Raw genomic sequence first — 14485 nt, 5'->3', positions numbered from 1 at the left:
ATTATTTTGACAAGAAGGCCAACACTTCAACAACCATAGTATTCTTGCTGCAAGGAAAATGCTTGTCATTCTAAAATATGAATTAAGGACTCTAAGAGCTCAGGTAAAAGATTTTAGGATGAAGACTTTCAGTTGTTCATTCTGCAAAGTGATTATGTGCCTGGCAACATTGTATTAGAAGTATACAAGACTAGAATTCCATACAAAAATTGCATCAAAAATAGCCTCTAGCAGATGCCAGAAATCATCTATTTTCCCCTAGCAAACTGGGAATAAACACATGCAAGAAGGAATCCAAGCAACCTCAGGTTTAGATATTTAAATCATCTATCTGCTCCCCAGGTTTATAAAGAAGCTACTCTTCTTAGCTGAGCCATTTCAAGTCAGGTGTTTCTTAAATGCCTAAAGTAATATGAATATCCCAAGTCATCAGCTTCTGTAAAATTAGTGTTCTTATCTTTGAAAAAATAAAATATTTAGCACTTCTGGCTGCAGAAGCAAACCATCCATACATTAAATTAGCTGTAATCAATGCAGTAGTTTCTTTGGTCTGCAAACAACTACCACGTCCATTGCGCATGACCTTCAAAAACAGCAGCAAGAGGCTCCTAGATAGAGGAATCATCCTATGGGTTTGCAACAAAACCCAACAATTTTCCTTACATTATCATTCAGGAAGTCAAATCCTCATCCTAGCCCAACTGTGGGTAGCAGGCATTACTCCATCTCCCTTTCCCCAGTCTTTAATATCAGCCCCTCATGTGCAGTTACTTCTTGTTGTAACTCTCCATTGTATTACATGTTTTTTAAATAGTGCAAAGAGAAGAAAATTTATATAGATGTTTTATCTAGGACAAGAGGCAAAATCCCTTTAAAATGAAGGCTGATCATTTTGGAAAGGAAGGTAATCTCTTCTATAAGCCATTACTACCCATATAAGATATTCTGGCCTGCAACAGCAAGACAACAAACCAGAAAACCCTGCAAGAATCTATCAAAACCAAGCTGCTTACTCTCTACCGTGTATTTAATTGTCTAAAATTTTATACTACTGCCACTTTTTCTTCCACTGCAGCCAGCACTGGGAATGCTAAATGCAAACACAAGTATTACACAGAAGACACTTGTAAGCAGACTCTACTGCTTTTTAGTTCCGATGGCTCAACAGGTTGCCACTTTGTTATAACAACAAATGACAACCCAGAGATCTCTCGTTTTTGGCAGTTTTACTGAACTTGAGATCTTGAGCATCTGAATATGTGCTTGAGATTTATGAATTTAAAGGTTAGCTGATTTTTAGAAAAAAGAAGGGAAGACAGTTTAAAAAACTGCCATCATATTTCAGATGAAAGCACAGGCCTAGGCTTATCTGCATTTGGGTTTTGGTTTTTTGACAGTTTTGTTTTTAAATAAAAATAACATACTGACTTATCATAACCAACTTCTAACTACAGGTTTGTTATCAGGCATATCTACTCTTTCCACTTCCTACATCTCCATAAAATGCTGGTTTTTGTTGGTTGGTTGTATTTGTTTATTTTAATAGAGGTTTAATAGTTAACTTTAATAGTTAACAGAGAGGAAAGTTACCATTTTAGAAGAAATAAAACTAAAAAGGTACAATCATAGTTTGTCCTGGTTACCTCCTAAAGAAACCATGCTTCCCTCCAATATTCAGAAACTGTCAAGAGACAGGAAGAAAGCAGAGGTGAAAGAAAACCAATACCTGTACTTGGTCACCATTTTCTTCATATCCACTTTCACTGTGAGATGTTCTCTCATACAGTTGGCATCTGACATTTTCACATCTGAAACAGTATGACTTGCATCACGCTGGCTATTGGAAGAATCTACATTTTTCCTCAATTCCCCGTCTTTCCTCACTCTTTCATTCAGTTTGTTTTTAAAAGACCTCAGCTCAACATCTGTTTTGGAAGAGTTAACACAAGCATTGCAGCCCTTCTTGGAACTGCATTTAACAGGTTCTTCAACGTGCCGTTCTTCAGTCCGCCTCGCTCTGCCCCCACTGAAATAATCTAGCTCCTTGCTGTTCCGGGCGCTCTTGGAAGAGCTGTACTTCTGCTCTTCCTGCTTCACGTACTTCTGAGCTCTGTCCTCTGGAAAAGGCTTCTCCCCGTCCGGATGCCTGCGCCGTTTGTGACTGTACTCATAGGCTATCTTGGTGACAGACCCTCCCAGGTACTCCCTCTCTGCCGACCGGTGGGACGGCGCAACCGGGTATCTTTGCTCCTCCTTTTCTTGGCAGGGTGGAAAAGAACGTTCTTGCTTCCACTTGGAATTTCTTGCTACATCTCCACCGTCATACCTCTCCATTTCCTTAGCCCTTTTAGACGCGTGCCCATATTCTCTGTAATCGTGATCTTCAGGATACCTGTGTTGACATAAAGCAATTTACACTTGCACTAGAGAAGAAAGCGAGAACTTATATGTGCAGAATGTTGGACAGCAGAATGCGTGGCAAGTTAACCCATAATCCCTCGCGCCAAGGTACAGATGTGCAGGGGCTCTTAAGAGGGAAATATTATCCTTTCATACTCTAGCCAGCAATACGATTTACTTAAAAGACAAATACTTCACTACTACCAGTCGCCCATAATTAAACTACAAAGTGGCCAACGTGTTTCAAGGTGGATATCTTCAACTATAATGAAAACAGACTTTCACTTGAGGCTTTACACCACAATACCCAGGGTTTAATTATTTTATTCCTATACCTCTTCTGTAAAGAGCTCCTTGTCGTAAATTCATCAGAAACTCTTCTGGGTGACTGACCGTACTTCTCTTCATGTGACCTCTGGTGCCTCAAGTCATCTTCATGCCATTTTCTTTCAAGTTTGCATGAAGCCCCTAATGGTCTATGAAAAGGTTTCATTCCTTTTTCATTTCCAGTGACTTTGTAGTGATCAAACATGTATCTGTCCTCCATTTTGTGCTGGTAAAATGGACGCTCATGCTCTTTATAAGGTATTTCCGAGTATTTTGGTGGTAACTGGCATCTCCTATTGCTTTCAGTCCTTTCAGATGAATGTGTTCTGTAGGGCTTATGACTGTAAGCATCTTCCATGGGAATTCTTTTCAAGTTTGGTGAAGGTGACCTACGTTCATATATTCTCTGGTGGTTATTTCCATGAGGTGCAAACCTGGAATTGCCTTGTCCATACTTTTCATCTTCTGTTCTCCAAGGCATAGACTTTTTTGGGTCCTTACGAAAGCTTTTATATTCACAGTCATAATTAATATGAGCATGCCTTTGCCTATGGTGCTCTGGAGTCCTAAAAGCTGGAGATAAGGACCTAAAGCAAAAATAAAATCCACTTTGAGCAGTTCCATAAAATGAAATCAATTTCTTAATGAGAACATCTATTTCCTGAGGAAGTAGAGTTTAGTACATAATTTTAATCAGCTTGTAAAAATATTAACACCAAGATATCGAAGTGGCATTTTTCTGGCTGAGTACCATGCTTACTTTTACTCTGTTGAAAGTTTTCACAGTAAAAATACTCACTTGAATTTGCAGTAAGTCAATCATTTTTGTCTCTTTGAAGTGTATTATTTAAAACTAAAAATAATTTCATATACATGAAGTTTCCACTACATTGAGAACAACTGCTATACATATTTTCACACTTCTCAAGCATTCCCTTTCTTTTTCAGAGCAAAGAGAACAAAGGGAAGGAAAAAAGAAGCATATAAAGAAATTTAAAAGGGGAGGAAAACACCTTTTCACGTTTTCTTTGCATGCCAAAACAACCTCCAAAACTGAAAGATTGAAACATTACAAAATACATTTAAATTGTCATACAGGTAGGCTTTTTCCTGAAGAAAAAAACAAGCTTGAGAAAGATGCTTTGGCCTTTTGGATAATTGTATGTACATGTTCACACATGTATACACACACACTTCCACACTCACTGCAGCTTTTGCAATTAAAGATTCAATTGCACCACTCAGCTCTGCATTTTCACCTACAATTACAAAAATTAGGGCAACCTGATAGTAACTGTTAGCAAAAATCTCCTGAAAATAAAGAAAAGACAGCACAGGCCACTAACGAGAACCAAAAATACTCCCAGACGTAACAGTTCTGCTTGTATTCAAGTATTCACTGCACACTCTTTACGTGCTCTTTAATAAAAAAAGATTAGAAAACAAGTTGAAATAAGCCACTTCCTTTGTGCATGTATTGCAAATTAACAGTTTGGAACAACTATTTTCTCCATTTCTGCAAATGAGTTCAAACTCAGAACCACAGATATTCCTAAAACTAATGGCTGACTTCCAACAGCACCTACGCTGCAGCTGCTGCCCCTCATTGGTCTGGCTAGGGCTTGCATTTTAATAAGAGCTAGGGTTGCCCTTGCTCAAATGACATTCACAGCTATCAATCTAGTATGGACATATGAAGATTTCTCTTTTTAAAACCAAAAGAAACAAATAAAGAACCTCACATATTTTTCTGAGTTATCCTAACTCCCTTGGTCTTGGTCATCACAACTTAAGTCTGTTTTGAAGATGTATCTAAAACCAGCAGTAACTGCACATTCTCAAAAGCTTCAAATTGTATTCCACCCTCCTGGTTTTAGCACGTCAAATTTGCACTGCAAGGCTTAAAAATGAGGCAGGTAACTCCCAGCATGAAGTAAGCTGGATGTTATTCTGGTGACAAACGTCAAAGACACGCGCTACTAGGCTAATGTCCAAGGAGAAGGGCAATGACTCCCACATTTCCACATGTTTTCACTCTGTGTTATGCTGCAAGGCATGTCTAACTGTGCTAAAGATCAGTTTACAAATCGGCACCAAACTTCAAAAAGTCCAAGGTGTTTGAACTATAAAGTTTAAAAAAAAAAAAACTAACTAAAACTATTTTTTTAACAGTTCCTCCCTGTAGGCCAAGATGCAAAACAAAAGCGAGTTACAGACATTCAGTGCACAAGGTGATGCTTGAGTAAAAATGACCTTAAGTAGTTTGGAGCTTGGATTTTGTGCTTAAGGGTAGTTGTAAATCCCAGAATACAAAAGGAGAACAAGGTTCTTGGCAGACTGCAAAAACTGAACACTTAACGGAACACTTAAGAGAAATTGCAATAAAATCATGAGTTGGGAAAAAAATTACAGGTGTTCAGCCTTACAATAAACTACAGATTACAAAACACACTTTACAAATTACAATTCTGCATGCTATTTTCTTTCTTTAATGCAGGTTTTAAGTCCTAATTATAAATCCTTACATAGAACTACATTTCAGAACACAAGCTGTAGATATTTACCTTGGTTTCCATCGTGGTGATCTTGATCTAGATCTTGTCATCTTCTCTCATGTGTTTATCAGTTTCTTGAAGCTGTAAAAATTATTTCATTTACTAGTCTGATTACAAATGGCAACAGGAAGTTTTTTCAACAAGTATAGTACTAGAAGCTTCAAAGTTAGGGTGAGGTATAGTTTTAGGATGTTTTACTTAAAAGGTAAACCTCTAATACCAATTTTAAGGCAAGCAACCTTTTTTTCTCTAGCTGCTGATCTTAAAACACAGTATATTTTATTTATAAAGATTTAAATATTTGATCATTGTTCCATTATTCTCTCCATTTTGTAATGCTGTCTATTCAACCTGATGTTAAATGCTAATAAGCTCACAAGCAAGCTGCAGCAATGAAAAACATATTAGTATGTGTTGAATGCTATAGATGATAGAGGGAACAGACAGCTTTAAAAATAAAGTTCAAAAATGAAAATGTTTTTGCATCAAGTTATATCCTAAGCTTCATATATGCGGAACTTCAAATTTGTCATATACACTAAAATTTTTACATGGTTGGAGACTTTTTGTAAGCTTTAACCACTCCATCAAATCTTAACTGCTAGGTCATCACATACTCCATCCAAATCAAACCAGGTACAAAAGATCACTTTTTTCATTGTTGTACTTCACCTGTTAATAACCTACTAACTAGACACACACCAAATATACAATGACAAAGCGCTGCTCCTGACTCCTGAAGGTAGCTCCCAGCAGCCCTTCTCATAAAAGCTATGAAAGAATGAAAAAAAGCCCCTAGGAACTTCAGGAAAAAGTGATGAAAGTATATGCAAACTCACTAGTAATGTACTGGTGAATAGGAATTAAATGATTGCTCATTATTTAGCAAACACAAAGGATTAAAGCAGAATGAAATTATTAGGTAACTGGTTAAGAACTGAAGTTTGGACCACATAACCGTGCCTACAGCTTTTAGTTACCACAAAATGCTTTAAAGGCCAGAAATACGGATGCAAAACCAGATCTATCAACAGCTCTAAAGTTAATAAACAACCAACCATTTGAAACTGAAAGGATACACCCAGGTCAATGACAATTTATATATGCTATGGTATTTTCTGTAACTGTTCAAACACTCAGGGAGACAGAAAACTAGTCTGAGCTAGCAAAGTATGGCCTTTTTGACACTCCCAGTGCTCAAATAATTCCTTTAACTAAATCTTTTGCCTAATGAACTGAAATTGAAAAGGGAGAAAAACATGCAAGCTTTAAGGCACTACCTGAAGTAGTGTGCACCCACATGCCTGACCCAGCGCCTCACACTCCTCAGTCAAACTGGTTGCTCAAACAAAGTATCACTCCTCACTATACTTAACTTTTTGGTGTGATTACCTCGTGGCTGAAACAGTAGTACCTTAAGAGAAGAATATCCAGCATACTTCTGCTGCCTACCCCACATGCAGGCATTAGACAAGCCACCTCCTAAACTAAGAACTGCTCATTAAGTTGCACTGTAAGCTAACCAGACATTTGCAAGATGTAGCATTAGCTTAGTTTTGAAGAAAAACCTCTATAACTTACTTTTTTGTTCCACAATCAATCTTTTCATGCAACAAAACACAAGGTTGTAATTGTTACAAGAGATAGAAAAGCAAAAAGAATCCAACCCCAAAGTACCCCAAGGACAAGATAAAACATTCGTTCTCAGAACTCTCAAATATGAAGTTATCACTGCCTCTTATAGCCTAAAGACATGTATCTGAGAACTGCATAGCATGAATTAACTTCAGACCCTTTGCTTACTTGAAGTCATACCAGCCAAAGTTAGCTATGATGCTCTAATGCCAATATTCATTATTTTTCAAAGAAAAGCAATATTGTCATCAAAATCGTTTCCTATATTTCACGCATAAAAACACATCTTACAAAACAGTATTTCAGAAACAAACAAAAAAAAAAAAAAACCCAAAAAAACCAAAACTGTTCCTGCCTAACACATTTCAAAATGTGGTACATGTCCAACAAGTGTCATACATGTCCAACAAGTGTCAAAGATTCACTACTACTAGTTTACTTCTGGTAAAGTTTTAGAAGTTACAGTGTTTTACATGCCGATCGAATTCTTTCCTCCTACCTTCCCTTCAGTCCTGAACTTTATTCCTAATTTTCAAATGGGTATGTAAACACCAAAAAGACAGAAGTACCATTAAACTCCACCCAAGTATCCGTAGAGAACTTGATCTGCCAGACTGATAAAGCTAGAAACTGAGCATACATAACGACCAATTCCTTATTCTTTCCACTGGCTAAACAATCATACCTAAAAGCGTGAGAAAGACTGTGACAGCACATCCTAGATCTTGCCTTAGGATAAGGAGGACTGCTGTAATTTCCAATGATGACATTCCTTTTGTTTAGTGGAAAGAAGTGCTCATCTAACACTCCTCCTAAAAATGACCCACGCAGTGCAATTTCCTCACAGAGAAACACACCATATGAAGGCACTAGACACTCCCCCACAATAAGACTCCCAGTGACACCAGAATTGCAAATTAATCTATACAGAATTTGTAAACATTGCTAAATCCAGGTTTAAGTCACCTCAGCTAGACCAGCAATATGGCTCCATACCAAAAGCAAGCTTTTTGTAGGATGGTATCAGGTAGCAAGCCTGTCTGTACCAGAATTACTTGAATCAAGTGAAGGCCCTACAGCTTCCAAGTAAGGCATCCAGGTGCTTCTGAAAAGGCAGGTCACAATGGAATAGAGGTGCCAGGAACTGACTGCTCTGGGCTCTGAATTTCTCCAAGATGTTCTGCTGTACTTTGGGAGACACTGTCACTATGAAAACCTGAAGTGGTGGAATGCATGAAATAGAAGCCTCTCTGAGTCCCTCAGAGAGAGAACGGAATGCAGGGATTGAATTGGAACCTTTAGAGAAACTGAAATGTATTAAGCCACACAGGCATGAAGTAGGAGTGTAAGTTTTAGTTTTAAGTATGTAGAAATATATCTTAAGTGCCTTAAGAGACTGTGTTAGCTAGTAAAAAGCCTTAAAGCCTAGTTTAAAGTTCAGTAGTGATACCTTTCACAAAATTAACTCAGCTCCAGACATAACAAAAACATAGCAGAATATTGCTTACATAGAACTACATCCGTAGATTTTGTGTAAGAACTGACATGTACTTCTTCACATTAGAATTAAACTCGGATAGGTGCAGGAAGAATGTTTTAGAATCATGTTTTTAGCTGATTGGATGATTTATGAATAAAATCCCCCTGTATTAGGGTGCAAAAAAGGTGTGGTAGTAGCTTCTGCTAGCTGCTACTGCTTCTGCTTGGAACATTGGGACTCTATGCCAGAAAGCTTTTAGCACAGACTTTAATACTCTGAACTCTTTGCCTTCAAAGCTGATGTATTCATGCAATAAACAACTTTACAACAATTAACAACTGCCTGTCTCTTTAAAGACCCAAGACCCATGCATAACTTGACAATGAAGAACTATTTTTTAACTAAGCAGCATTATTAGGATCAGAGTGCTGCTTGTGTTTGTTATGCTACAATAAGTGACTTATTGGAAGAGTTATCAGTAACTGTGCTTAGATAGTTTTTAAATATTAATGGGACTCCCACCTTTTATTTTCTTTCCTTTGACTTTTGGAACTGGACTCGGACAACTTCCCTCTTGGGAGAAATGGCCCCAAGCCTGCTACCAGCTCTCCTTTAATTCCACCCTTGGGATATTAGTGTTTTGACAAGTACAAAATTCTTTTACAAACCTGAAAGGAGTATCTTGAGACAAGTAAACCAAAAATTACCAGAAATTGTATGGGATGTGCCAACTTGAACACATATTCTTTCAGAAAGGCTGTAGATTTTTCACAACTTGCTCTCCTGAACAGAACAATCTATCTCTTGACTTTCGCCAGCATGAAACACGAAATCACAAACGACTGCAATCATCTAGCTGCACAGAAGGGAACTGGAGTGCTTTCGAATGCAAAGAGCCCAAAATTAGCAAGCCCCAAACAGCCAAAATCCTGCAGGTAAGAGCACAGATTGAGTAGAAGCAGTTAACTCCCCTGGAGCAGACTATAAATGTGAGCTTTACATGACTTTTTGGTGCCTTCCATCATGTCATGGAACAGATCATGGAAGAAGCCCTATTCAGGATACACAAAGGGCAAACCAAGACTAGTGCTCATCACTGGGGAGCTGCTCCTCAATGCCTTTCACCTACAGTGAAAGAGATGTCATCCCCCACCCCTTCTGGAGGGATTGCCTGACCACCACCACAAACCTTTCAGAGGAGAGAGGGACAAGCAGATTTCACAGGCTGGGTCCCATGGCTGACAAGAAGACTCACACTGACACTTGCTGTAAAAACTACCCACATCACTATTCTCTTTCTCACTTCACCCAAAAAAGATAAGAAGCAGCTCCAAGCTTTTCACTGACTGCCTTCTAGGTGGGGATCAATTGGAAGCTGCAAGAGACACACCGAAGTCTGTATTGCTGCAGTGTCTGTCAAGAAAGAAAAAACAGGAATTGAGACTCTCAATACCAGGAGAACTATGTATTTGACAGAAATACAATCAAATTAAAAGCTCAGCTGCAATCCAGACTTCAAGTTGGGTTTTTTGTTGGTTTTTTTTTTTTAGGTCTGCAATACAGAAAGTCATTTACACCATCGTTAAATGGAAAGTATAGAATTGGCAACTTCTCCACTGTGTAGGTTATAAGAGCTGATTCAAAGGCTGTCCCATGCAGTGCCCACTCCACCCACTATCCAAGCAGAACACAAGCCTGGCATGCTCTTGCCCATTCATCTTTGAGGCAAATTTTATCACCTCCAACACCAAATCCTCAGGAAGAAGTATAGAATCAGAGAAACATCTTGCAGCAAACCAGTCTCAGTATTTCTGAACCTGCAACAGGATTCCTGTAGTCAATGCTTCCTAGACAGGCTTCAGTAGCATCTCCACTGTTAGGTCTGCCAGCACATGGAGGTGACTCCCATCTCAAGGCACACCACCTCAGGAAAGGACATGTGTAACAGCTTTGAAAGCTATGAGCTAGAAAAGCTAAGTCAAGTTTAAGTCAAGGGCACACACCCAGCTGAGACAAATGAAACTTGGCTGAGGGATTTCTCAACCATTCCCTCTTTCAGAAAACACAGCCCGTAACAGATCAATGCGAATGACTGAGAGCCAAATTTCCATCCTCAGTTCTCTCACAGGGAGAGATATTCAGTATCTCTGATATTCAACAATGACTCTTTATGATTACAGATACCTTCTCCTGAGCTTTTATCACTCTTGGAGCACCTTCCACCTCTCCACAGATATGTTTTGAATCTCCACAATATTTTGTGACAGGTGTGAGGTGACTGCAGTTTCACAGACAACATCACCATCAGCCATCCTCACCACCAACATCATCAGGGAGATAACCCTTTATATCCTACCCTCCACTTTTCATGCTATGCTATATTTAAGAAATTTCCAGATCTGGTCCACAGCACCTCTCTAGGCAGCTGTGGCAGAAAAGCTGGGAATGGGAATGGAGGGCAGCAATGGCAGGAGGCAGCACCACACTCCTGCTGAATGTATCACTCCTCAAGGAGAGCAGCTCCGATGCTCCAGTTTCTCTGATGAGAGGCTGGGCTTCCACAGCAGCAGAAGCACCCCTTCAGCCTACCAAAGCCACATGCACTGTGGCTTTGGAAGTCGTCCTCCTGCTCAGCTTTGTCCTCGTTCTTTGGCACAATCTGGGGAAGACAGGCTTTACACAGGTTGTATCCCAATGCCACGGACTGTTAACAGCCAGCCAGGGCCTCACGCTAGTGAGTAACTGTGCCAGGCAGGGGCAGCATGTGGGGATCGCTCTCCTCTGCTTGCTACACAAAGAGACCGAGATAAAAAAATGATTGTTCCCCCTTACACTCACAGTAGGATGAAGACTTACTACAGAAAGTACAGGCCTAGCTCAAGCATACAGGATTTCTTAGTGGACCACCCAACAAATTCTAATTGCTTGAAACACATAGAAAATATTCCCCTGTGCCTGCATATTTGAGCAAATGAATAAAAATAACTGAGTAAGTCTACAGAGCATAAAACTTTTCAGTGAGTTCTCATTTAAAATCGACTCATTTAATTACACTAATTAGCAGGCAATACCTCACCTTTGCAAAAGAACAGATTAGAATGCCAACTTGGAAAGACTGAGCAGGATAAAAACCTATCACATAATAAATAAGGTATTTCACTTTCAAACTATTTTTTTACACAAAGAAAACACAACCCATAAATATATAAGTGAGCCATTTTATAATGTGTTGAATTAGAGGCCTTTAACACCTGTTCAGTACAGAACTTCAAATGTTCCAGCACTATACCCAGTTTCTAAGCAGACACCAGAAGGATGTTAAATCTGCTTGTGTCAGTGCTAGAGATAGACCTTAACAACTTCCTGCCTACTGAAAGCTCTCCAAAACATACAAACCATGATGGAAACCTCTGCTGTTTCACCTTGGCATCACAAAACTACCAGAAAACCAAAATAAGACTCTTCTTTATTCAGAATCAGTGGTGCTGCAGAGCAGCATTGCCAGGAGGCTGGGAAGTCCAGGCTACCTTCCCCAGTCACACCACAGAAATGCATCTTTGCTGGAAACCTCAGGCATGTTTCCTTCCTTCCCTGCAGACAGCAAGCACCTGCTGCCACCCGAGAGGAAAAGCAAACCCAACTGTGAGCAGCCACATCCCTCACCAGCTTGCCTGCAACACCAACCTAGCCTATGCTCCTGACAGGTGAACACCCACAAGCCAAGACTGCACCAAAATCAAGCCCATCTTGTCCCAGCACAGCCACATGGAGAGTTGGTTTGATGACTCTTACAAAAGCAGTGGCAGAAATACCAGTTCTTTTGCTGAAGGCAGATTTGGAGGAGTGCATGGACACTCAAGATAGATAGTGGTTTATCAGGATAACAGGGTGTGTCACTAAAGGAAGTGAATTAATTTCAGTTCACTTTATCAACACTGATATTAAAAACAAAGAAAAAAAATTAAAAAAAAATTTAAAAAATTAAAAAAAAAAAATCTTTAAAGGGAGTCATCTATGTTCTCTGCCCAGCCCTGTGTCAGGCTGCCACAACACTACATCCTTCACCAAAGATCCTTCCATGCCTTTTGCATATTTTTTCCCCTCCCTTCCTGGCATCCTCTTCCCTGTTCTTCCTCCAGCCATCCACACCCAACAAGACTTTCACAGAAGATTCACTTTTCCTTGAGGTCCACAAACACACAAAGTAAGTAGGTAATTAAAATTTCCCAGCAATTTTAACAGCCTTTGTTTTAAACCCTTATAACTCAGGAATCTAAACTATATTTATAAGGACTTGAGGCATTTAAGAATGGCAGTAGAAATTAGGTGTTGCTGTCCTAGTGGCATTGAGCCAAGTGAGGAGACTGCTATCACCAACTCCATACGAGACATTACCGCCCACTCATATGTGTATGAAAAAACTGAGCATAATCAAATGAATTACTTAAAGAAGTCTCAAAAACCCTCAGATTTGTTCAAACTGGCACCAATTCATCTTGCTTTGGCCTGACTCTATCTGGAAAAGACATTAAGCTAAACCAAAGACATACTGAAACTGAGCTATGACTGTTACACAAAATCTGTACCGTTCTAAGTTTTTATAAAGACTTTAAACGGTGTGGTTCTGCGTGTGACAACATATAAATTACTGGAAGCAGGGACTGTTGGTATTTATGCATCGCTCACCTCTAAGGTGTCCTTACAGTAACAGTGAGCAGCGACCTCAGCTCCGCGGTGCTGTTGGCCCAGAGCGCTCACAGCAACACGGGTGTTCTGGAACAGTCACGACTCGGGGGCACGGCCGACAGCCCCGCGGCGACCTGGGTGCGTGCCCCTGCCCTGTGCTTTGTTCCTGGCCCTCCCAAACCTCTGACGGCCCCCGCGCACCGCACCACGGCACACAGCTCTGTACATACATGCACACACGCGGGGCTCGGCGCGTCCGGGTGCCGCTGCTCCGGGCTGCCCCGCCGTCAGCAGACCCGGGATGGTGCAGCACAGTCCCCACGAGCTGCCCTCCCCGCAGCTCCGCTGCCACCGGCCAGCAGCGCCCGGACCAGAGCGGGGAGCGAGGGCGGCAACTACCACTCACCTCCGCCGTGCCGGGCCGGGCCGGGCCAACCGCCCGCTCTCGGTGGGCGCGGCCGAGGGCGACGGAACCTCGAGCACCCCGGCCCGCTCCTTCCCGGCGCGCAGGCGGCGCTGACGGGGACAATGACCGCGGCAGCCCCGGCTCCCCCTGCTAGCGGCACCGCCCCCGCCCCCTGGCCGGGCCTTACCAGGCCCCGCCGCGGCCGTGGTGCCACCGCCGGCCCAGCACTCACCGCCTGCGGCGCCGCTCCCGCCGCTCCTCCGGCCGCCGCCGCTCCGCCCCGAGCAGGTGCCCGGCGAGCCGGCGGGGCGGGTCCCGGCGGCCGCGCCGGCCGCGGCTGCTCCGCACGGGCGCGGCGGAGAGAAAGGGCAGGCGGGGGGCGGCCCGGAAGGGGAGGGGCGGCGGGGCCGGGCGGGGGCGGCTCCGGCACCGCCCACTGGCCGCCCCTCTGCCACCGGGGCCCCTTACCGGGAGCCGCGCTGTGCTGCTCGGGGTGGGTGCTGGGCAGCTGGGTCCCGGCCGCGGTAGAGCAGAGGACGGGCTGCGCTGGCCCTTTCCGGGCGCTGAATTCTGAGCAGCCCCTCGCCTGGAATGCCCTGTGGGAAGCAGAGGCCCTGCGGGACACGGGCAGCCAGGAGGGTCAGCCGTGTCCTGGGGCACGTCAGGGACAGCATCGCCAGCCGGGAGAGGGAGGATCTGAACTGCTCTGCTCTGCACAGGGGCGGCCTCACCTCGAGTGCTGGGGGTAGTTTGGGGCGCCACAGTATTAGAAAGATATAAAGACATTAGAGAATGTCCAGAGGAGGCCTATGAAGATATCAAAGGGTCTAGAAGAGAAACTATTTAAGAAGTGGCTAAGGTTACTTTGCTAGTTCAGCCTGAAGGAGACTTCATTGTGGTCTACAACTTCCTCGTGAGGGGAAGTGGAGGGGCAGGCATTGATCTCTCTGTGGTGACCAGTGGCAGGACCTGAGGAAATGGCCCGAAGTTGTGTCA

The 14485-nt window shown here is 42.3% G+C and overlaps 1 protein-coding gene across 5 annotated transcripts in view; it reads right to left on the bottom strand.

The window, feature by feature from the left end:
• Positions 1 to 13874, bottom strand: part of BCLAF3 (BCLAF1 and THRAP3 family member 3) — a 33473-nt gene extending 19599 nt beyond the window's left edge. For 2 of the 5 annotated variants that reach the window (XM_068179914.1, XM_068179918.1), the window contains exons 1-4: positions 13722 to 13874; positions 5292 to 5363; positions 2736 to 3314; positions 1727 to 2392 (exon numbers count right to left, since the gene is read on the bottom strand). In XM_068179914.1, coding sequence (XP_068036015.1) covers positions 1727 to 2392; positions 2736 to 3314; positions 5292 to 5332 — 1286 coding nt within the window. In that variant the 5' untranslated portion in view covers positions 5333 to 5363; positions 13722 to 13874. Of the gene's footprint in view, positions 1 to 1726; positions 2393 to 2735; positions 3315 to 5291; positions 5364 to 7972; positions 8016 to 10986; positions 11118 to 13083; positions 13172 to 13721 lie in introns of those variants that run through there. The other 3 variants (XM_068179915.1, XM_068179916.1, XM_068179917.1) reach the window with 3 other exon arrangements.
• Positions 13875 to 14485: the final 611 nt, after the last annotated feature.

Source organism: Anomalospiza imberbis, chromosome 2, assembly GCF_031753505.1.
Source record: "Anomalospiza imberbis isolate Cuckoo-Finch-1a 21T00152 chromosome 2, ASM3175350v1, whole genome shotgun sequence".
Classification (NCBI taxonomy): domain Eukaryota; kingdom Metazoa; phylum Chordata; class Aves; order Passeriformes; family Viduidae; genus Anomalospiza; species Anomalospiza imberbis.
Note: the sequence above shows the minus strand (reverse complement) of the source record. Positions and strands in the feature narration are given on the sequence as shown.